General features: G+C 28.2%; 1 protein-coding gene across 1 annotated transcript in view; it reads right to left on the bottom strand.

Annotated features, from left to right (window-relative positions):
- Positions 1 to 561: 561 nt before the first annotated feature.
- The window catches only part of LOC100204769 (glutaryl-CoA dehydrogenase, mitochondrial), a 59,787-nt gene continuing 36,222 nt past the window's right edge, over positions 562 to 24,126 (bottom strand). Inside the window, exons 8-16 of the mRNA XM_065818383.1 lie at positions 22,252 to 22,381; positions 16,457 to 16,541; positions 14,885 to 15,016; positions 14,708 to 14,811; positions 14,076 to 14,145; positions 6,295 to 6,350; positions 6,117 to 6,205; positions 5,890 to 5,961; positions 562 to 868 (exon numbers count right to left, since the gene is read on the bottom strand). Coding sequence (XP_065674455.1) covers positions 804 to 868; positions 5,890 to 5,961; positions 6,117 to 6,205; positions 6,295 to 6,350; positions 14,076 to 14,145; positions 14,708 to 14,811; positions 14,885 to 15,016; positions 16,457 to 16,541; positions 22,252 to 22,381 — 803 coding nt within the window. The 3' untranslated portion in view covers positions 562 to 803. The remainder of the gene's footprint in view (positions 869 to 5,889; positions 5,962 to 6,116; positions 6,206 to 6,294; positions 6,351 to 14,075; positions 14,146 to 14,707; positions 14,812 to 14,884; positions 15,017 to 16,456; positions 16,542 to 22,251; positions 22,382 to 24,126) is intronic.

Below are 24,126 nucleotides of genomic sequence, written 5' to 3'. Positions count from 1 at the left end.
ACTTTCCGACACGTTATTACGTGTTACAATGGCAAGTCATCGGCTAGCCACTTTTTGCGGCTTCGACTAATGGTCCACTAACTAACCGATGAATAACCGCTCAGAACGCTTATATAGGTCCACTGAAATTCAGCAATAGAATGTTCGGTAGGTAGTGGCTTGTTTTAATATGGTCGGAACACTTTACCGTTAGAAAGATTTCCAGTAGTAAAATTAAACGCTCAGTAGCACAAGATTTTTTTACCTCCTGACGCGTCAGGAGGTAAAAAAATCTTGTGCTACTGAGCGACACATGAACCGTCATGACGGTTCATGTGTCGGCAACTGATTGGTTAGCTAAGAGGAAAAGTTTATCTAATCTCTGATAATCATTTGTTTGTATTGTTGTGAAATTATTGTCCTCTAGTTATTCGCATAGATGGATAGCCGATTTGTGGGTTAATCCAATAAATATTTTCTATTAAGTTTGAAGTTTAAATTGCGACTTTCATTTAGTGAGTTAAGATGAAGGTGTGCTTCACTGGATAAGTGAAAGTATTGTTCAAAATTTAAGAGGAAATATTCGGACAGTATAAAATTTAATACATTTCGTATAAAACTTAATACAATCATTAAATTTTAAAACATATATCAAATATAATTTTTAACAAATTGTACAAATTTCATATTTTATATTATCTAAAGTTTTGACATTTAAAAAAAATTTTACTTGCTAAATAAATGCAATTTCGCAACAATATTTGAGTATGTAAAATGATAAATATTTTAGATATATCACTTAAGTGCAACCAAATTTTAAAAAATTAGTTGAATGCTTGCAATCCAGTTATCTGTCTGCCGAGTATTAAAGCATGAATATCGTGAGTTCCTACAAAAAATTAGCGTTAAAAAAATTTCAATATCATAACACACACCAAAACCAGTTAAGATACCGGAACGGGCAACCTAACAACCTAACAGGAACATAATGTTACACAACCATAGTTTAAGGGTATCCAGAATTTTTTTTTATGTTTTATGAATACAAATTTGAATAAAAATTTTAAATAAAAGAACCAAGTTTTTCTAATATAATTTCTTATAAGCATGTACGCAAACCTCTAAAATGCTTGTACGCAGAATAATAAGCTCTACTTGTGCCACAAGAGAGAATTGAATAAATTTATTATCTAAAAGATCCAAACAAAATATTGATTTTTTGGTTTACATAAATAAAATTATATTGCGAATGACATCCCGGTACCCGGTTGTACATGCAAGTGTTAGACAAAGTTACCCGTGAATTTGACAGTTTGAAATACAAATAGTGCAGCAGATTAGCATAACAATTGTACAAGAGTGGATAAAAGCATGAAACTTTTTTTAGATGTAGAAAATAAGTATCCAATGCATTTAAGATATGGTGGCACGTCCAGTTTTACCAAAAAGGTATGGTAAATGAGCTGGAGAAAGATAAAGAATAATTACGTCACTTTTCACGGAATATTTTTTTTAGTAACAAAATTTTTTAATAAATTACCGTATAATTACCGCCTAGTATAAAGTTATCCAATCACATTGCACTTTTAAAAAAACGATTAAAAAACAAATCACATCACAAATAAAATATAAACGTTTTGAAAAATAGATAAACAATATTTATCAATTAAAAGTAAGTTTATAGTTATTTTTTATGTGTTGATATATATATACATATATATATATATATATATATATATACATATATATATATATATATATATACATATATATATATACATATATATATACATATATATATATGAATATATATATATATATATATATATATATTTATATATATATTCATATATATATATATATACATATATACATATATACATATATATATATATACATATATATATATACATATATATATATATACATATATATATACATATATATATACATATATATATACATATACATATATATATATATATATATATATATATATATATATATATATATATATATATATATATATATATATATATATTTAAATTAGTAAAAAACACTTATCTAACTTTTATCTTCTACTTTAAGTTTCACCATTGCTGGATCATCAAGAAGAGTCCTGAACTCTTCCTGATGATCCAGCGATGGTGAAATTCAAAGTAGAAGATAAAAGTTAGATAAGTGTTTTTTACTAATTTATTATTGATCTGTTCTTTAAGAACATTGAGCACTATTTGTAAAATACACTAACATAATTTACATATATATACATATATATATATATATATATATAATATATATATATATATATATATATATATATATATATATACATATATATATATATAAATATATATATATATATATATATATATATATATATATATACATATATATAAATATATATATATATATATATATATATATATATATATATATATATATATATGTATATATATATGTATGTATGTATGTATGTATGTATGTATGTATGTATGTATGTATGTATGTATGTATGTATGTATGTATGTATGTATTATTCCTAGGCCTCTATACATATATATTATGGCCAAACGATATATTGTTGCACATCCTATTTCTACGGAGAATGAGGTTTTCGACAGCCCTAATCCGATTGACTGGGCAACAACAGCTTGTGAAGCATTCCATGGCACAGCTATTTCATTAGCTCAGCAACCTGATAATTACAGTACTGGAGTTCCACGCAATGTTATGTTGCTTCTTAACTTGTGTGGTAGTAAGAAAATAAAAGCTCTACCAGAATCATACTCAGATGTTAGGTTTTAAAATGATCAACTAGCTATACTTATCAGCAGTGGTCCATTTACAGGTAGTGGTGCTGTGTGGGAACAAGAACTCAATAAAGAACATTTGTGGCTTGAAACTGTTAGACAGGTTAATGATGCCGATGGATCAAATAACAATTTGCAATCAGTGGAATGGCTTTCATGGTCGACATACCATGCCGACAATCCAGATATAAATTTATCCATAGTTTCATTGTTGACACAATTTCAAGATTCTTCCAATAGTGTTGCCATGATCCGACACTCAATGGATGTAATAAAAAATTCTATCCAACATCTTCATTCTGAACAGATCCCTGTTATTACGTTTGATCAACCGCTGTATGCTATTGCATATGGAGATTTGTATGGAGAAGATAAATTTGTAGTTATGATGAGTGACCTGCACATAGAAATGGCTTGTCTTAAAGCGCTTGGTAGCTTATTAAAGGGAAGCGGCTGGGTCGAGTCTGTTACTGCAGCTGGAATTGTAACATCAGGCACCGCTGAAGCTCTTTTATCTGCATCCCATGTAAAATGTTGTTGATATGTACATGAAATTTCTGTTTCTGCAAATCATATACTACAGTATCAAGCATGCGAGTCTTATTGTAGTTTGCTTGACGATGGCGTTCAACTGTTGCCTTTCACTAGCTGGAGTGTAAAGCAAATGGTTCATCCACAGTTTGCTTATTGGAGTACAGTCAAAAAAATCCAGCTTATTTTATTTACGTTTATTAGGTTTCTGCATACTTCAAATTTTGATCTATACTTAGATAGCTTAACAAAACTGGGACCATTGTTTTTTTTCACATGATCGAACTCATTATGTTCGATGGTTATCTGTGCACATTCGAGACATGGTTTGTCTTTTGCAGAATAGTCTATCAACTTTAGCTGCACTAAGCTCAACTTTAACTTGGGAAAATTTACAGTTAAAAAAACTGTACGAAAAATTTCAGCAATGGCTATTGATCAAAGCCATGAACAATGCAATGCTGCAATTATGGTGATGGTAGTGCTATTGGTTTAACACAAGACAAACATGCATTAGGTTGTTGGATGATTGCAGGACCGGAAGTATCTCGGCTCGTTGAAGAATTTCATTATGGAATGCGTAAATATAGACACCATGATCAGCAAGAAAATATTCAGACAGCTTTCAAACATGATGTAAATGCTCTAGTTGATACACTAGTTGATATGGGCAATCCATTTCAAGTTGACAGTGAAGATATTGTGGTATTACATAGCAAGTGTGTCGTGAGCTGTACTGCAGCCAATATTATATCAATTCGTGATGTAGGCTAATCTCAGAACAAAAATTTTGTTCAAGATCACTTTGTTAATAGAACTGCTAGCGTGTATGCATCGCTAAAACGCAATAATTTGTCCCCATTTACAACTCGGCAATCAGCAATCCTGTCTAATATTAGTAAACGCTTGAAATCCACGCAAAGTGACTGTTACTTATTTTCTAGATTGTACATTGGCTGCCAAACTAGAGGCGGCAGTTTGGAAACATTTTTTGAGCATAAAAATCAGTCATACCCTCCCTCCAAATCGTAGAGTGCCAAATCGTAGAGTTTGGCACTCTACGATTTGGAGCCAAGTCTGATTTGGTTCCATGCTTAGAAAAAATCACCCAAATCATTGACATTGATCCTTCCACGCCTTCATTTGATATGATGGCTCTTGATGGGCTGTTATTGTTCAGTTATTTAAGCCTGGTTAGGTGTACGACGTGAGGAGCTGGAGCTAAAGTACGTGTGGGATCTCAAGTACATGTCCCACATAAATGGCAGGAAATCCAAAGAGATGATCACAACAAAACAGAATTTTTTGAATTTTTATTTGAAAAAGCAGTTTCAATTCAATTACCTGAGTCAAAAGTTAAAATAGCCACCGTCGGGCAACATGTTCTGTCTTCAAGCTCTTGTACCTTTGATAATCTTGAACCATGCTCTCATGAAGAGGCTGATACTCGCCTCATTTTACATGCATATCATGCAGCAAGGGCTGGTTACAAGAATACTGCAATACGCACAGTAGATACAGATGTTCTTATCATAGCAATATCCTTTTGGCACAAAATTTTATGCAATCAGCTGTGGATTGCATTTGGCACTGGAAAGCATTTCCATTACATTGCAGTATATGAAATAGCTAACAGTCTTGGACCATTAAAATCGAAATCTTTATCAACTTTCCATGCTTTTACTGGTAGCGATACAACCTCAGTTTTTTGTGGTAAAGGTAAAAAAACAGCATGGTCTACTTGGTCTTCTTTCAATGATGTAACTGATGCATTTTTGGCACTTTCTGCAGCTCATGATCCAATGACAGATGAAACTTTGTTGTTACTTGAAAGATTTGTCATTTTATTGTATGACCAAACTGCTGAGCAAAAAAGTGTAAATTCTGCAAAGCAGTATTTCTTTACTCAAAAGTACTGGCAGATTGGCAACATTCCACCCATGCATAACGCGTAATGCAGCATGTCAAGAAGAGTGTACCAGAGATTGAAATGTAACAATGTATAGATTAATATTAACTAATATGCTTATTAAAAGTTGTTTTGGTTTCTTAGCTGCTTTAAACTTTTTATTGAGTAACAAGTTTTTTAGAAATATTTAATTAAATTTTAAAATTTTAAAAGGTTTTTATAAACCTAAGATGGCGGTAACTGCCATCATGGATTCAAGACAGTTCTGGTCATGCTATGCTTTGCCACCATATTTTAAAATGATGAGCATAATTTTCTGAGTTGTTGGTGAAAATTTCATGCTATTATCCACTTGTGCCCAGTTTTAGTAATTTTTAATGCTAATCTGCTGCACTAAAACAACACGTCTGTATTTCGTATCGTATCATATATATTACATCAACATATAAACAACATATTTGTATTTCAATCTGTATAGATAAAAGTAAAAATTAAAAAAAAAATCACCAATGACCAATTTTATAGCTAAAAAGATATTTAAAATTACCTTTAGATCTATAGATCAGCAGTCACACTTGATTATAAAAGCGTATATAAAATCTGTTTTCTATTATCAGGTCAAAATAGAGATTTTTTTTTAAATATGTTTTAACTAACCTTCATAAGTATTAACTGCTTCCAAATTCATACAATGCCTGATAACATGATATTCATCTGACACACCGTTACCTAATATCAAAAAACAACAATTTAACTTTCAAAAGGTTACCATTAAATTTTCTCAATGTTATTCTCGTAATTTTTACAATGCCATCAACAACTTTTGTGAATATTTTGATGTCTAACCTAATACATTCAGGTTTTTTTTAAGACCAAAACAATACCTCCTAACATGTCACGAGCTAATCTTGCAGCATCTAATGCCTTGCCACATGAATTTCTTTTAATTAAAGAGACCATCTCTGGAGCAACTCTGGAAAAAAAAAACAACCCAGAAAAACATTTTAACTTTAAAAAATTTAAAGGAGTCTAGGCACTTAGTTAAAGTATTCATAATTTTACTTTTTTTTATCCATAAGCCTACCAACTTGTAAACATGATTGGAGCCCAATAGCTACCTAAAAAAAATGGATATCTAAAACACAATGGTTATCTAAAACCAGAAAATAAATTTTTTTATACAAATCAAATTTTGTCAAAATTAAAATTATAATTCCTATTAGAAAAGTCATACGTGTCTTGTATATGCACCTATAGTAACATGCATTTATAGAACCAAGAAAAATGAATTACAAATTCCAGCAAAGAATACAATATGAAGGTGTTAAATATGATTTATACATTTGTACTAGTCCTAGGCTACTAAGGCTACTAGATCTTTGGCTATTAATTATAAATTAAAATTTTTTTTTTTAAAGATTACTTAAAAATAAAAAAGTCCCGTGTCGGGATAGGCCCCGATTTTCTAAATTCAGACTTTTCTGATGCAGGAACAATTGCAGCAAATTACTTGTATACAATGAAATTAAAGGTTTGCTTGAAAAAATTTAAATTCAATGGGGGAGAGGAAGGAAATTAGGTAGATGCAAGGTCCTAAGAATGATTAACCCACAAACCTCAAAACTTGTTCGGTTCTGCAAACATGGTTTAAAAAAGACATAAAAATGACTTTTGAAAAACAAAAATGTTTTTGTAGAAATTAGAAAGAGGTTTGCACAAGATTTTTCAACTTATTTCCAATCTGTATTTTGGGGTGGATGAGATTTTAATCTTGTCCACCCCAAAATATTTTTATGTCTATTTTAAACCATGTTTGCAGAACCAAACAAGTTTTGAGGTTTGTGGGTTAAGGATTCTTAGGACCTTGCATCTACCTAATTCTCTTCCTCTCCCCCATAGAATTTAAATTTTTTCAAGCAAGCCTTTAATTTCATTGTTCTTCTATAAAATATCTTAAAGTAGAAAAAATATCATTTTTAAGTTATATCACACTTGTTCTTTTCTAAAAAAATGGCTTTTAAAATGTTTACTCTAATAAAATTGCTTAGTGTTTTTTTGGCTATCTAGTTGGTTTGCTAAATTATAAATATTTTTTTAAATCTGAAAACTATATAAAATTTAGACAAAATCTTGATTGTCTCTTATTTTTAAAACCAGTGTTTTTTATTTTTTGATATCATATCTTTAACAGCTTTTTTGATATTTTCACTGGCAAATGTCCTTATAATAATAGCTGGATGGGGATTTTTATCGCACTCTGTATCAAAAATATCAACTACTTCATTTAACTTGCTGTTTTCTTGAGGAACTGAAAATAGTCAAACACAATTTCCTGATTTTCATAATTGTTGAAATTATCTTGAACATGAACCTCTTCACTATTTTTAATAGTTTTTGATGAACTTTGATTATCATTTTCAAATATTGAATGTGAAATTTCAAATATACCTGTTAGGCTTAAAATGTTTTTGAGATCATTTTCACCTATTCCTGATTGAATACGAATGAGAAACTCTATTGGAATATTTGTACCGAATCTAAATTTTAGTTTGATTGCAAAAAGAGCTTTATATGGCTCCATTTTTATTATTTCATGAAATGTAGTGCTCATATTCCATTGAATAAATTTTATTCTCCATACAGATGACTTATTATTGCTTGTCCAAGAAGAATCTTTTAGGGTAGCATTACTTCTTTCAACAGAGCCTTGTGACTGAGAATGCCTAGGTTCCATTAACCAAGATTAAATTAGGTCACAGTTTTCTTAACACAGAGTTCTTATATAATTCTAGCAGTAAGTTCTCTCTCATTAACAAATTGCAAGACATGTGGAGCGCCATATTCAAGGAAAATGAAATTTTAACTCTACTTTTTCAGTTTTTGAGGTCAAAGACCTAAGTAAATGAAATTATGTTCTTGATAATGTAATATATATTTATAAATATTATCAGGTAAACTTTTTTAAGTCCATACAATTCACTTGCCCCCATTGATTCAAATCATTTACTGTTATAGGTTTAATAACTACTCCATATGCAGTTTCTTTTCGCTTTAATTTCTCGTGACATCTTTAGTATTGCCTACGGTGACTAATGTATGCATTTGATCAATTGAAATCCATTCTGTAGGTCTTATGTCTGGCTCTGATGTGCTAGCCCATAAGCGCAAGGAGTGAGTGTGTTTAGCTTTCTATTCACCCGATTTGAAAGTGAACAAAAACATAACGAGACCAGACGAGACGACCAAACGGTACATACTAATGCACTACACCATCACACCTGTAGACATCAACAGTCTCTAAAATCAGTATATCAAATATTTTTTCTTTGTTGCATATGTTCAACACTCAGAGTGACTAAAGCGTTAGTTGTTCCTCCCCATACCCCCTTATCGTCTATTATTCGTTTTTCTACTTCACGAAAGTTTTGCCACATATTTTATATTTTCTTATGATTTTTATTTTTTATTCAATGACACCACCTACAATCTGTTTTTATTTTCACATCTCCCAGATCTACGTGACTGGACGGCTCCGTTGGTCACTTTTTGCGACCATTGTGTCGCATAAACAAACAAATTTATTCTTTGTGGCTGGTGAGCCTTGACTTCTTCCAATGTACACCACAACGACAAAACAGACATTAGGCTATCCAGCTGGATGTGGTTACGGCGCTCAATAACCTAATGGCTACGCTAACACTCACACACACGTTCATTCGGAAGCTCCACAATGCACATCGGATCAGCGCTCGCTGACTATGTGCTCGGATCTAAAATCTCACTCCATAGCACATCATTCCACACCAGCACGAGGCAGTAGCTCTTTTGACTAAGAGCGATGGCTTGTGGCCTACTGTGACTAATGTGTGCATTCGATCAATTGAAATCCATTCTGTAGTTCTTAAGTCTGGCTCTGATGTGCTAGCCCATAAGCGCAAGGAGTGAGTGTGTTTAGCTTTCTATTCACCCGATTTGAAAGTGAACGAAAACATAATGAGACCAGACCAGACGACCAAAGGATACATACTAATGCACTACACCATCACACCTGTAGACATCAACAGTCTCTAAAATCAGTATATCAAATATTTTTTCTTTGTTGCATATGTTCAACACTCAGAGTGACTAGAGCGTAAGTTGTTCCTCCCCATACCCCCTTATCGTCTATTATTCGTTTTTCTACTTCACGAAAGTTTTGCCACATATTTTATATTTTCTTATGATTTTTATTTTTTATTCAATGACACCACCTACAATCTGTTTTTATTTTCACATCTCCCAGATCTACGTGACTGGACGGCTCCGTTGGTCACTTTTTGCGACCATTGTGTCGCATAAACAAACAAATTTATTCTTTGTGGCTGGTGAGCCTTGACTTCTTCCAATGTACACCACAACGACAAAACAGACATTAGGCTATCCAGCTGGATGTGGTTACGGCGCTCAATAACCTAATGGCTACGCTAACACTCACACACACGTTCATTCGGAAGCTCCACAATGCACATCGGATCAGCGCTCGCTGACTATGTGCTCGGATCTAAAATCTCACTCCATAGCACATCATTCCACACCAGCACGAGGCAGTAGCTCTTTTGACTAAGAGCGATGGCTTGTGGCCTACTGTGACTAATGTGTGCATTCGATCAATTGAAATCCATTCTGTAGTTCTTAAGTCTGGCTCTGATGTGCTAGCCCATAAGCGCAAGGAGTGAGTGTGTTTAGCTTTCTATTCACCCGATTTGAAAGTGAACGAAAACATAATGAGACCAGACCAGACGACCAAAGGATACATACTAATGCACTACACCATCACACCTGTAGACATCAATAGTCTCTAAAATCAGTATATCAAATATTTGTTCTTTGTTGCATATGTTCAACACTCAGAGTGACTAGAGCGTAAGTTGTTCCTCCCCATACCCCCTTATCGTCTATTCTTCGTTTTTCTACTTCACAAAAGTCTTGCCACACATTTTATATTTTCTTATGATTTTTATTTTTTATTCAATGACACCACCTACAATCTGTTTTTATTTTCACATCTCCCAGGTCTACGCAACTGGACGGCTCTGTTGGTCACTTTTTGGGACCATTGTGTCGCATAAACAAACATATTCAAGGAAATAAAATTTTAACTCTACTTTTTCAGTTTTTGAGGTCAAAGACCTAAGTAAATGAAATTAGGTTCTTGATAATGTAATATATATTTATAAATATTATCAGGTAAACTTTTTTAAGTCCATACAATTCACTTGCCCCCATTGATTCAAATCATTTACTGTTATAGGTTTAATAACTACTCCATATGCAGTTTCTTTTCGCTTTAATTTCTCGTGACATCTTTAGTATTGCCTAATAAAGTCATTAACAAGTCCCTTGAAATACTTGATTTTCGTTTCTATTATTTGTTTGAGTTTTTTTTTTTGTGTCCAGTAGACAAATGTATATTTCAAATTATTTCAATAACATTTTTTTTGTTGCTATATATCCTTTTTTGTTAATACTTTTTGTGTACCACCTAAACTTGAAATTTTATAAACACTTTTAAGGTGGTTTTTTCTAGATCTTTTTATGCCTTTTATTTCCTCGCTCAAAATTTTTAAAACATACTGCTTGAATTTTGAACCCCAGAATGTTTTACATTCTAAAATCATGTTGAACAGAGCCTCATATGTGTTCCCTTTACTCATTTTGTATGCTAAATTTTTTATTTCAAATGCTAAAAACAAAACATTTTAACTTAAAATATAAACTAACAAAATACATATATTAATAACATCATTAAAATGATAGTTGCTTGTTACTGCAATTTACAAAATTGGTTTAGTGAACAATAAAGAAGTTTTTAGAGCTTTTTAAAAAAAGTTTTTAAAAACATTTGGTAGATAAGGAAATATTCAAATTATATACCATGGGTGAACAGAACTATTGAAATTATATACTACAGGTGAACAGAACTATTGAAATTATATACTATAGGTGAACAGAACTATTGAAATTATATACCATAGGTGAACAGAACTATTGAAATCATATACCATAGGTGAACAGAACTATTGAAATTATATACCATATGTGAACAGAACTATTGAAATTATATACCATAGGTGAACAGAACTATTGAAACCGTATACCATAGGTGAACAAAACTATCTTTGCACGATAATTTTATTTTGATATAAACCCACATAAACTTTAACAACAAACATTGTAATGTTTTGAAATGGTCTGTCAGGTCTTCCAATGACCTGACAGAATTTGTACAGAAATTTAGTACAGAATTTGGATAGAAATTGCAGGATATGATTTGCTGTGGTTAACCACCAGGAGTGTGATACAGCACCTGGATGATGCCTAGCCAAGTATTGAGAATAAAATTCTGTTATCACCGCTACACTAATGTCAAGGAAGTGCTATTGATCAGTTCCTGAAATGTCCTTGGTTGTTCACAAGTCAATAGTAGTTTCAATCTGGTGTTGATAAAGAATAGTTAGCAAGCATTCAGAACATGCTTTTCTACCCAATAAAATTTATATTAAAAGAACACTCATTCAAAAAAAAAAAAAAAAAAAATTATAAATAGAACCTAAAATATTAAAAAAAAAAAGAAAACTTTTTTGTATATTTTTATAATATATTTTTATATAACAATAATTTATTATTTATATTAATGCTCAATTATTGTAAAAATTTACAGTAAAATTTAATTTCTTAGATTACATCATACTTGCAATCGAGGCCAAAATTATACCTATGACATGAAAACTTGTGAAAGCTGGAGTCAGCCAAAGCAGTTCACTCTACTCTACTCCACTCAGGCTCTTCCTTTTCATACTCTCATCCTAAACATTTTACTGCTGAACTTCACAAATTTAATGATGACATCCTCATCAGAATTGTTAGAGACTTAGCTCAATTGACCCAACCTCAACTTCAATTGATCCAACCTCAAGATATTAGTTATAAAGTTAATAGCTGTGACATCAAAAATAATTACAATTTTCTCTTAAGCATCTGAATACGGGCAATTCCATATTCATTAATTCCATGGCGGAAAATGAAGAAGTAGTCAAATTTTATTCTCTTTTTTGTCAACTTTTAGCAAATGAGTATTGATGTAGACACATGAAAGTTTATTTAAAATATACTTTTAGTACTAAAATTAATTTATTTAAGTCATTTTTACGCTTTGGAAAGTTACAGTTTTTCTCATTGTTGCATGATAATAAAAGTATCGTTGTAAAATGTTATTTTAACCATGAATTTATTTATTTATTTATTTTTTTTTTGTTATTTCACCTCCCCAAGGCCCAGAAGGCCACTACAGATGAGGAGGCTACTTAATTATGATTATAACCCTCTCTCAACTCTATAACTCCGAAACACGAACCTTGACGAACAAGGCCGCTGCGCGGAGAAACAAGTTGAGCGCGGTACTACCAGGGACGTGGTGGGGGTCGAACTCGGAACCTCTCGCTTATTTATTTGTATAATTGTAATTTATTTAGCATGAAAATGGAGCTAACATGTTCAAATTGTTATTGGTCAGAAATTATACTTTATAAAAAATATATATTTAAAGAAAATAACGAATAAACTTTTGCAATTACCATGTAACATAAGTTAACAAAAACTTGAAAAAAAAAGTTTTTTCTGAAATTTAGTTAAAAAACTAAAGTTTTTTAATAATATATGCGAAAGAAAAATGTTACGCTTTTACATTAAAAATTTTGAATAAGGATGTTAAAGCACATTTTTATTTTAAATTTGTGTAATGTAAGTTAAAACTACATGCATAAAGTTTTGGAGCTTTTTTGTTAACAAAACGAATTATGTCATTAAAAAATTCTTATTTCGTCGCGTTGGTTTGACAAGGTTTTAAATGAAACTTTTTATATTAGGAGAATTTAGAAAAAAAATCTTTTTTTTTTTAACGTTAATTAAAATTATTTATATTATTGTTTTTTTATTTGTTTATGTATTCTTATTTTGGTTGACATAGATAAATAAAAATAAGAGTTATATAAATATTATTATTATTATTATCATAAATATTATTATTTAGATATTAAAAAAAAAAAAAAACATTTATTTGCTATTCTCCTAATATAAAAAAATCAGTTTAGAACATTTTTTATTTTTGTTTTAATAAAACAAAAATAAAAAATGTTCGACTTAAATTTAGAAATAAACACCAGTCAACAATCGGGTATATTAATCCTAAATTCTCTTCCGCTTAATACCTAATTAATAGAATCGAAAAACTAGACTTTCACAAAGAAATACTAGAAATAATAGAATATAATCTACTGAAGCATTGGACTAAGCCAATTGATCCATAGCATGATCACTGATCAATTTGTCAAAATTAAGCATAAAATACAGGAAATTCAGTTAAGAATATTAAAATCTAGTTTATCAGTAAAGATATTACCCTTAAAAAATACAAAATCAAACATACATAAGTGTACATAAACATTGATGAAAAAATCTTAAAACAAATTCTACATGACCCAAGCTACTTGCTACACATAAAAACCAAACACAAATTTAAAGCCTACAAAAATAGTTTTATCTAAAAAATTCTTGAAAGAGATGGCCAACATAACTTACACATTTGCTGACTGTAACAACTCTTTAATTTCACATTTATATGTGCAGTAATAAAAAATCCTGTAATTTCTAAATTATTTAGCCATTGAATTTAATGAAGATTTATAAAATTAAAGTTATAAATTTATGATTAAAAAAAATTTAAATTTTATAATTAAAATATTAAATTAAATAAAAATTAAAAAGATTTTATCAGAATAATAAAACTTATAATAAAAACTTTTTACCTCTGTTAATATATCAGCCAGCTTCTTTTGAATAAGTTGATTTTGAGCAAGAGGGCGACCAAATTGATGTCTAAGTAAAAAAACAAAAAAAACTGGTTTTTTTTTGTTTATACATGGTGAACAATTGAAGATCGTTATAGAAATATATTAAATAGAGGAGGAGAAAGTTGTAAAAAATTTCACTTTTGTTTCACAAAAATGACTATAACAGCAAACAGTTGTTGACTACAACAGCAAGTAAGAAAAAATATGACCAAACTATTTTTTTTTTAATTAATTAATTTTTTTTAACAAAAACTGAAATTATTAAGTTTTGGAATAAAAAAACTTTGTTCCAAAAATAATTTCAGTTTTTAATTCTAGAATATTTTCAGTTTTATTTAGTAATAAATATAAAAAAATCAAAAATCCAGCAGAAAAAAGAGATAAAATAAAAAAAAAAGTCTGCTTTAAAACCCATTTGCATTAACTAAGGTCATTTATGTTTACATGCTGATGATTCTTAAATTTTTTCTTAATTTTTCTTATTTACGCAAATCTGGGCAAGATATAGATGAAACTTTTATGATAAGTTTTTTGAAAAAATTAAAATTCTTATAAAATGTTTGCCAAAAAAATAATAAAAAATCTACCTTTCTAAAGTGTAATTTCTTGCCATATGAAGACAGAACTCTGCAGCACCTAAGACACCCCAGGCAATTCCGTACCTTGCATTAGTCAAACACCCAAATGGTCCCTAAATATCAAATCAAATTACTTATAAAGAATTTTAAAATTTAAGTAAAAAAAAAAAACCTGTAGAAATTAACCTTCAAACCAGTGACAAATGGAAGCAAATTTTGTTCAGGCACAACGACGTCCTCCATAAATATTGAACCTGTTTTTGATGCTCTTAAAGAAAACTTTCCTTCAATGTTTGGAGCCGTTAGACCTTTCATACCCTATAAAAAAAAGACCAGTGTTGTTTGTATTGCAAAAAAAAAGAACAGTGTTGTTTGTATTGTAAAAAAAAGACCAGTGTTGTTTGTGTGCTTTGTCTGTATTTTAATTATTATTCTTATTAATCTCTTTTTAGTCTTTATATTACATAAATAAATTTGAAAAATAATTCTCTTTAATCCAAGTGTTATTCATTTTGCACCCAAACATTCAATTTCAAGAAGCTACAAGTAAAGCACAAAGAATCTTTATGTTTAATAAGAAAAAGCTTTACTTATCTTAACACTGAAATGGTAAGGCAATTATACACATCGCTGGTTAGACCACACCTGGAATTCGCAGTTCTAGTTGGAGTAATAAAAAGGATATCAATGACCTAGAGAAAATTCAAAGACGAGCAACAAAGCTAGCACCTGAACTAAAACATCAGTTTTACTGAAAGATTGACAAAGTCTCACAACTTTGGAAACAAGACGTACAAGTGATAATCTTATTGAGTTTTTCAAAATAACAACTGAGATTGATAAGATATTGTGGTATAAAGAGCTTCATAAAGCTTCTTCCCAAATTCTAAGAGGTCATTCAATGAAATTTGAAAGAGAGTTTGCAAAAACAACCCGAGGAAACAATTTTTTTACGAACAGAGTGATACCTCATTGGAATGCTTTACCTGAAAAAGTGGTTTCTGCAATGACAGTAAATTCTTTCAAAGCTAGACTAGATAAACATTTGTTAACAGCTGTTAAAGTATAAATTTTAAACTTTATGCTCCGTGACAATAGTCGTTACAGCAGCTTGTATTATTACTACTATTACTATTTGCTCATGTGTGATCATTCAGAAAATTTTTATGACATGTTTTAAAATTTTATTTATATTTATTATAAATATTATTATTATCATATTATTATTTTATTTTATTTATTATAAATATATTAAATAAAAGTTTGCATTTTGATTTAAAATTTAATAAATAAAATATAAGTTATAATAGTTAAAATAAAATAAAATATATATAATTATAATAATTATATATAATTATAATAATTATATATAATTATAATAATTATATTAATATAAGTTATAATAGTTTATAAACAAGAACAAAACAAATAAACAACAGAACAAACAAACAACAGAACATAAAAAGAGAACCAAAAAAAACTACAATTCAACTAAAGGTATTATAATAGCAAATATTAAAAAAATTTTAAATGGTATGAGGTAGAGAGGTATGAGGTAGAAAGGTATGAAGTAGAGAGTAATAAAAGTTATGAGGTACAGGGTAATAATAAGGAATTTTTCTATTTAAAACAGTAGCAAGAGTTTGAAAAAATAAAAAAATAAAATTTTTACAAAAGTATAAAATTCCTAAACTAAAGAAGAAGCTTGAGAAGGCTTGAAGAAAGTAAAACTTTTTTTTTTGATTAAAACAAACATACTTTCTCTAAAATAAATCCTCTAATTTCTTTATCTTCACAGTTTGCCCAAATAATAAAAACATCAGCAATTGGAGAATTTGTAATCCTAAAGATAAAGATTAATATTAATTATTAGAGCAAAAAACTATTTTTGTGTTTTTATTTTTGTTTAACTTGTTTTGAAATAGTACTTGACTTAATAACTTTAATTTAACAATTTAAATACGCTAATACTTCAATTTAACAACTCTAATTTCAAAAATTAAAATAATAATATATTATTATAGTGCCAACATTAATCCCCAATTTGCAGATTATATTTTTAATTTAATGATTATATGATAAATTAATACTAATTATTTCACAAAAAAAAAAAAAAAAAAACTGTTTAACATTTTAATAAATAATTTTTCCACAACAATGAATTTGATGATGAAACCAATACTTCTTTGAATAACTTTAGACAAAGGCTAAAACATACTTTACATCTTTACTATTAACCTCTGATGGAAACCCTATATCCGATCCATTTCAGAGTTAGTATCTGCTAAAGTTTTCTCTCTTTGTCTTATTAATCTTTCTTTTATTAACAAATACAACCATGGTCGCATCACCTCTGTTATTACTCTACAAAACAAAACAAAGTCTTCTTTGACTTGCAATTTAGATAAGTCACATACTTTTACTGTAACCGCTTCTTCATGCTCAAAAAAGTTTTGTTTATCTATTTTCTTTTCACAAACATCAGTGCATTGAAATTCACTCCCATTTTTATATTTCTTGAATAATTCTATTTCAAGGATTATTCAAAAAATGTATAATTTACTATTAAATTTCTATTTCTTATCTTTTTTATTGTTTCAAATTGGTGACATTTTAAATTTTAAACTTGTATCAAAGTTGTTTTTTTTCAGAGTATATCATTATAAGAATATAAATATACCAATAAAAAGTTTACTGTCAAATTTAGCAGACTTTTGTAAGGAGTTAATAAAATTTTGTAAGAAGTTAATAAATTATTTTATTGACTTCTTACAAAAAATGTATTAAGAAATTAATACATTTTTTGTAAGAAGTAAATAAATTTTTTTTAAGAAATCAATAATTATTTTGTAAGAAGTCGATAAATATTTTGTAAGAACTCGATAAGTATTTTGTAAGAAGTCAATAATATTTTGTAAATATTCAAGTCAATAAAATTTTTAAAATTTATATTCATATGTATTACTGATTTTTAATTGTTGAATACTTTCATCACCTTTAATCTTTAACAAACTTTAGTGATTTTTATTTATTTGATATTAAATTTGTTAATATTGTTAAAGTTGATTTATTGTTAAATTTGTTAATATTGTTAAAATTGATTTATTTCATCATATGTACTATTGATATCATTTTATTGATATCTTTTTATAACCAAATTTTTTTATTAATGTTATCATATATTAGTTAATAATAATACTTGATTAATAATTTATTAATTGTAATTCTTATAAAACTCTAATAATATGTTACATTAGATGTAAGATTCATATAACTAAAAATTAAATTTTTTTTTGAAGAAACAAAAAAACTATTAACTGTTGTAAAATGTTATGGTTTCTAAACAAAAAAGAAGTAAAATTTGAATTTCTAACAATGGTACAAAGTACATGTTACATTTCAACAAAGTGAATTTCTAACAATGGTACAATTCAACAGAGTGAATTTCTAACAATGGTACAAAGTACATGGTACAATTCAACAAAGTGAATTTCTAACAATGGTACTTCTTAAAAATCATTAATAAAACTCAGAAAATATTCAAAACTATTTAATTGACCTTTATATATAGTTCCATAATAATTTTGCCTTGAAAAAAGTTTTCAAAACAAAATTATTATGGAATAATAACAGAAAGTTTGCATTTATAGTTTAAAGATGTCCAGGCTACAAAAACTGAAACAAACTTCAACACCAATCACTAGTATGAGTAAATTTACCTTACTGCTCATGTGATGCAACATTTTTCAGTTAAAAAAACTAGTAGACAATAATAATAAACTAGATTTCTCATCTCATTACCAGGGTGTAGAGCAAATAGTCAAACTAGTTTTAGAAGAACTGCATTATTATGTTATCTTTAGAAACCAACACAGTTGACCAAATTACAGAAAACTGTGTAAAGCATTTATGTTAAAATGACATTATTTGAATTCATAAAAATTTAAAGATTTTGTTTGAAAATCACTAATCAAAATCTTTGAAATAACCAAAATATTTTTTTATATATTTCTTTTTAAATTTTTCATTTGTTTTTATATTTCTTTTTAAATATTTCATTTGTTTTTATATTTCTTTTTAAACATTTCTTTTGCTTTTATATTTCTTTTTAAATATTTTATTTGTTTTTATATTTCTTTTTAAATATTTCATTTATTTTTATATTCTTTTAAAACATTTCTATTGTTTTTATATTTCTTATTAAAAATTTCATTTTTTTTTTTATTTATTATTAAATATTACAATTATTTTTATATTCTTTTTAAAAATATTTTTTAAGACTTAAATTGCTAATTATAATATTATTTTCTAAATTATTATTTACAAGATTTTTAATGAAAAGAAAAAAAATGAATAAAAGAAACTTTATGAAACTACTAGTTTATAATTAAAAAAATTTTCAAAATTTTCATTTTCCGTTTTAAAAACTTTTCATTTTTCTTTTCAAGAAAAATGCTTTTTGATTACAACAAATGTCAGTCAGGCAAAAAATAATGTGAAAAATAAAAAAAATAAAAAATGTTTCCGAGTGACAGCAACTAACCTTTTTAATGTATTCTTAACAGTTTTAATATATATGATTTTAGTAATTATTTTATTAGTAACTTTATGTTAGATGAACTAATCAAACCAAAATATTACAAAAAAACAAAAATTAATGAGTAATTTACTTTTTTATACAATGTAATTTATGTATTTTGTCATATGATTTGTTTTAATGTTTTTAATTAAAATATTTTTTAAATTGATTTAAATATTTAAAGATTTAAAAATTGTAAAGTTGAAAATTAAACTGCATAAGCCGCAATTATTAATTGAAACATTAATTTTCAGTTATTTTAAGACGCCATATTTTTCTTGTAAATGGTAAAGAAATAAACTTTATTTATTTTACAATTTTAAAAGTTCTCCAAAATAACATGGTCTTTTAGTTAACTGATTTATAAATGATTTTTACAACTACTGTAAATTAAAAATTGACTTTACAACTACTGTCAATTTTCTAATTTGTTGGTGATAGTGTTTTCCTGGCTTGAATTGTGTTTTAATTCTAAATGATAAAAATGAATAGAAATTTTGTAAGGAAAAAAAACTAAGATTTTTAAAAGCTCTAACTAAACAATTTCAAACAATTTAAATTTGGCTTCTAGGAGGAAAAGATGAAAAAGGGAAGAAAAAAAAACTTATTGCAGTGTATTTGGATCAAGAAAAGATATTCTTCATATTCAACAAAATGTTGTGGTTTGGATCAAGAAAAGATATCCTACATATTCAACAAAATGTTGTGGTTTGGATCAAGAAAAGATATTCTTCATATTCAACAAAATGTTGTGGTTTGGATCAAGAAAAGATATCCTACATATTCAACAAAATGTTGTGGTTTGGATCAAGAAAAGATATTCTTCATATTCAACAAAATGTTGTGGTTTGGATCAAGAAAAGATATCCTACATATTCAACAAAATGTTGTGGTTTGGATCAAGAAAAGATATCCTACATATTCAACAAAATGTTGTGGTTTGGATCAAGAAAAGATATCCTACATATTCAACAAAATGTTGTGGTTTGGATCAAGAAAAGATATCCTACATATTCAACAAAATGTTGTGGTTTGGATCAAGAAAAGATATTCTTCATATTCAACAAAATGTTGTGGTTTGGATCAAGAAAAGATATCCTACATATTCAACAAAATGTTGTGGTTTGGATCAAGAAAAGATATCCTACATATTCAACAAAATGTTGTGGTTTGGATCAAGAAAAGATATCCTACATATTCAACAAAATGTTGTGGTTTGGATCAAGAAAAGATATCCTACATATTCAACAAAATGTTGTGGTTTGGATCAAGAAAAGATATCCTACATATTCAACAAAATGTTGTGGTTTGGATCAAGAAAAGATATTCTTCATATTCAACAAAATGTTGTGGTTTGGATCAAGAAAAGATATCCTACATATTCAACAATATGTTGACTCATGTTTATTCATATATTAGTTAACTTTAAATTTTAATAAATTTAAATTTATTATTTAAAAATATATATTGTATAAAAATCACTAATTGTTACTCATTACATTACTACATATATACATGAAAAATTGAATTAATCCAAAAAACAGAGGTTTTTGTCAAAAGAAAACAACTTTGCATCTTAGATTTTATTTAAGATCAAAAAGACAAAGCTAACATTTTTTTTACAAGCTTTTTTAAATTAATTTTTAAGTAATTTAAGTGTTTATTCAAGGCTTATTAACCACTATTTTTCACTTCTTAACAACATCAAATTCAAAATATTTAAAAACAATTTTTATGATGAATAAAAGCTAAAACTAAACTAATAAAAAAGATTTTTATTTTTATCACAGCATAAAACCTGTCTCTTTGCTTCACAGAGTGGCTGACAGTCTCTTTGCTTCACAGAGTGGCTGACAGTCTCTTTGCTTCACAAAGTGGCTGACAGTCTCTCTGCTTCACAGAGTGGCTGACAGTCTCTCTGCTTCACAGAGTGGCTGACAGTCTCTCTGCTTCACAGAGTGTCTGACAGTCTCTCTGCTTCACAGAGTGTCTGACAGTCTCTCTGCTTCACAGAGTGTCTGACAGTCTCTCTGCTTCACAGAGCGGCTGACAGTCTCTCTGCTTCACAGAGTGGCTGACAGTCTCTCTGCTTCACAGAGTGGCTGACAGTCTCTCTGCTTCACAGAGTGGCTGACAGTCTCTCTGCTTCACAGAGTGACTGTCTCTTGCTTGTTTCAAAAAAAATCATAAAGTAGATTAGGATCTACTGATTTATTTCACACAAGAATTTTTGAAAGTTTTTTTTAATTTATGTACTTTTTATAACAGTTATTTTTATAACACTCAATCTTGTTGCTAAGATAAAATCTTGTTACTAAAATAGATATTGATCCTCCATTTTCAAACTTTGTTAAATTCATACCAACTTCAACAACTTCTCCTGCACTGGTAACTTAGCTCATAACTGTTTAAAATTTTTTTAATTGCAGGGGTTTGCATTAAATATTTCTTAACCAATTGGCTGTAAACAATGCTACGCATATTCGAACCCTTTTAAAAGAAAACTAAAAACACTCTTGTTCTGCGGAAAATTAAAAACACTCTTGTTCAAAACAAAATTTTAATTGTGAACCAAGAAAACTAATTTACATCAAAGTTTTGAAAAAATAAAAAAAAGAAAGAAATGATTTCTGGTATTTAAAAGTTTGTTAGAAACTGACAAAATATAAATAAAAATTTACAAATTACCACTCAACTACTTCTCTATTATAATCTGCTTCAATTTTTAAAATGTTGACATTAATCCAGACATTTTATAGACAAAAAAATTCAAATGTCAAAAAAGAATAAGAATTTTTTGGCCTTAATAAATATCTTTATATAATTTATATATAACGAACATCTTTTATATCTAAACACTTCCCGAACCCTTAGTTGATGACTTAGTTGAAGTCTAAGCATATGGCTTTCATTATGATATCATAAGTGCCTTTTTTTATTCTCATGTTGATTGCTTAAAAAAATAATTCCATACCATTGCTTACTGCCATTTAGTATAAAACATTTTTTTTCAGGAACATATTTTGCATTTGTGGCCATCCCAGCAGGATCGCTTCCAAAATTCGGCTCCGTTAAACCAAAACAACCAACCAACTCACCTTTTGCTAAGAACAATTTAAATATCTAAATTTTTTTTTATTATCTGAACTAATAAATAATATAACTACTATTTGACAGTATGATATTAATTGTAAGTGGCTAAGGGGTAAGTATGTTTTATTAATTGTAAGCGGCTAAGTAGTAAGTATGTTTTATTAATTGTAAGTGGCTAAGTAGTTAGTATGTTTTATTAATTGTAAGTGGCTAAGTAGTTAGTATGTTTTATTAATTGTAAGTGGCTAAGTAGTAAGTATGTTTTATTAATTGTAAGTGGCTAAGTAGTAAGTATGTTTTATTAATTGTAAGTGGCTAAGTAGTAAGTATGTTTTATTAATTGTAAGTGGCTAAGTAGTAAGTATGTTTTATTAATTGTAAGTGGCTAAGTAGGAAGTATGTTTTATTAATTGTAAGTGGCTAAGTAGTAAGTATGTTTTATTAATTGTAAGTGGCTAAGTAGTAAGTATGTTTTATTAATTGTAAGTGGCTAAGTAGTAAGTATGTTTTATTAATTGTAAGTGGCTAAGTAGTAAGTATGTTTTATTAATTGTAAGTGGCTAAGTAGTAAGTATGTTTTATTAATTGTAAGTGGCTAAGTAGTAAGTATATTTTATGCAGTCAACAATTATAGCAATTAATATTTTCATTAAAACCATTAAAAAAAAAATTCTTAAAACTTAAATCTTATTTTAAATTAAAATATTTTTTGTTTTACTCACAAGTATGCACATAAAAAATAGTGAACTTAATTATAAAAAGTTTGAATTAAGCAAACCGCATTCAGGTGCCATAACTTTTCTTTGCAATTTTTTATCTTTTTCTAGTTTTTTTTTTTTTTTACAAGATTCATAAAAAAATGTATGATTTTGTCTGAGATTTTAATTACAAAACTTTTAATTATAATTATGAAACACTAATTTAACACATATACTTAATGTACTCAAAAGATATTTGCAAAGGTTGGTAGTCACAATAAAACACTACTTCTAACTTTTGTTGTGGTTAACAACAGTTTTCCAACCAAAAATCATTTTAGCAACAAATTTCAAATTAAATAGCCAATTGAAAAACACAACTCAATTTTTCATATTTTCATTAATATATATATAGCAATTTCATATTTTAATTAATATATATAGCAATGTCAGATAAAAAATCTTTTTTAAATAGCAATCTATTTAAAAATAAAAAAATTTTATTTAATTTGATTGACATTTCTTATTTTAAAAAAGAAAGTCTAAAAGTACAACTTTTATTTAATGAAACAGCAGATAATTTTAATGTAGTTGGATTGAAAAAATGTATTACACTTTTGCAAAAGTTGACATTGCCCATATTTATAAACATCTGTTAGATGTAAACCTTGATGAAGAAATCATGAACCTAGGAGCTTATGCCAGTTTAGGTACATTACTTAAGGAAAGTTTGATGTTTTAACTGAATTGTCTGCTTTAATCATCAACTTGAACTCACTTTAAAAGATACATTTATTGTTTATTCAACACAATGATTGCAAATAGTGACCAATGGAGCCGTCCAGTTACGTAGACTTAGGAGATGTGAATATAGAAGTAGATTGTAGATAATGTGATTGGGTAAGAATCATGAATGAATATAAAGACTATTTTATAGGAGGAATAAAACTTTAAGACTACAAGGAGAGGGTGAACAATAACTCACGCTCTAGCCATCCTAAGCAAATGATAAAACAATGGTCTATGAGTATTAGAGTAATGCAAAATTTTTAGGTTCA

Source organism: Hydra vulgaris, chromosome 14 (assembly GCF_038396675.1).
Source record: "Hydra vulgaris chromosome 14, alternate assembly HydraT2T_AEP".
Classification (NCBI taxonomy): domain Eukaryota; kingdom Metazoa; phylum Cnidaria; class Hydrozoa; order Anthoathecata; family Hydridae; genus Hydra; species Hydra vulgaris.
The sequence above is the reverse complement of the archived record's forward strand: the minus strand, read 5'-3'. Positions and strand labels throughout refer to the sequence as shown.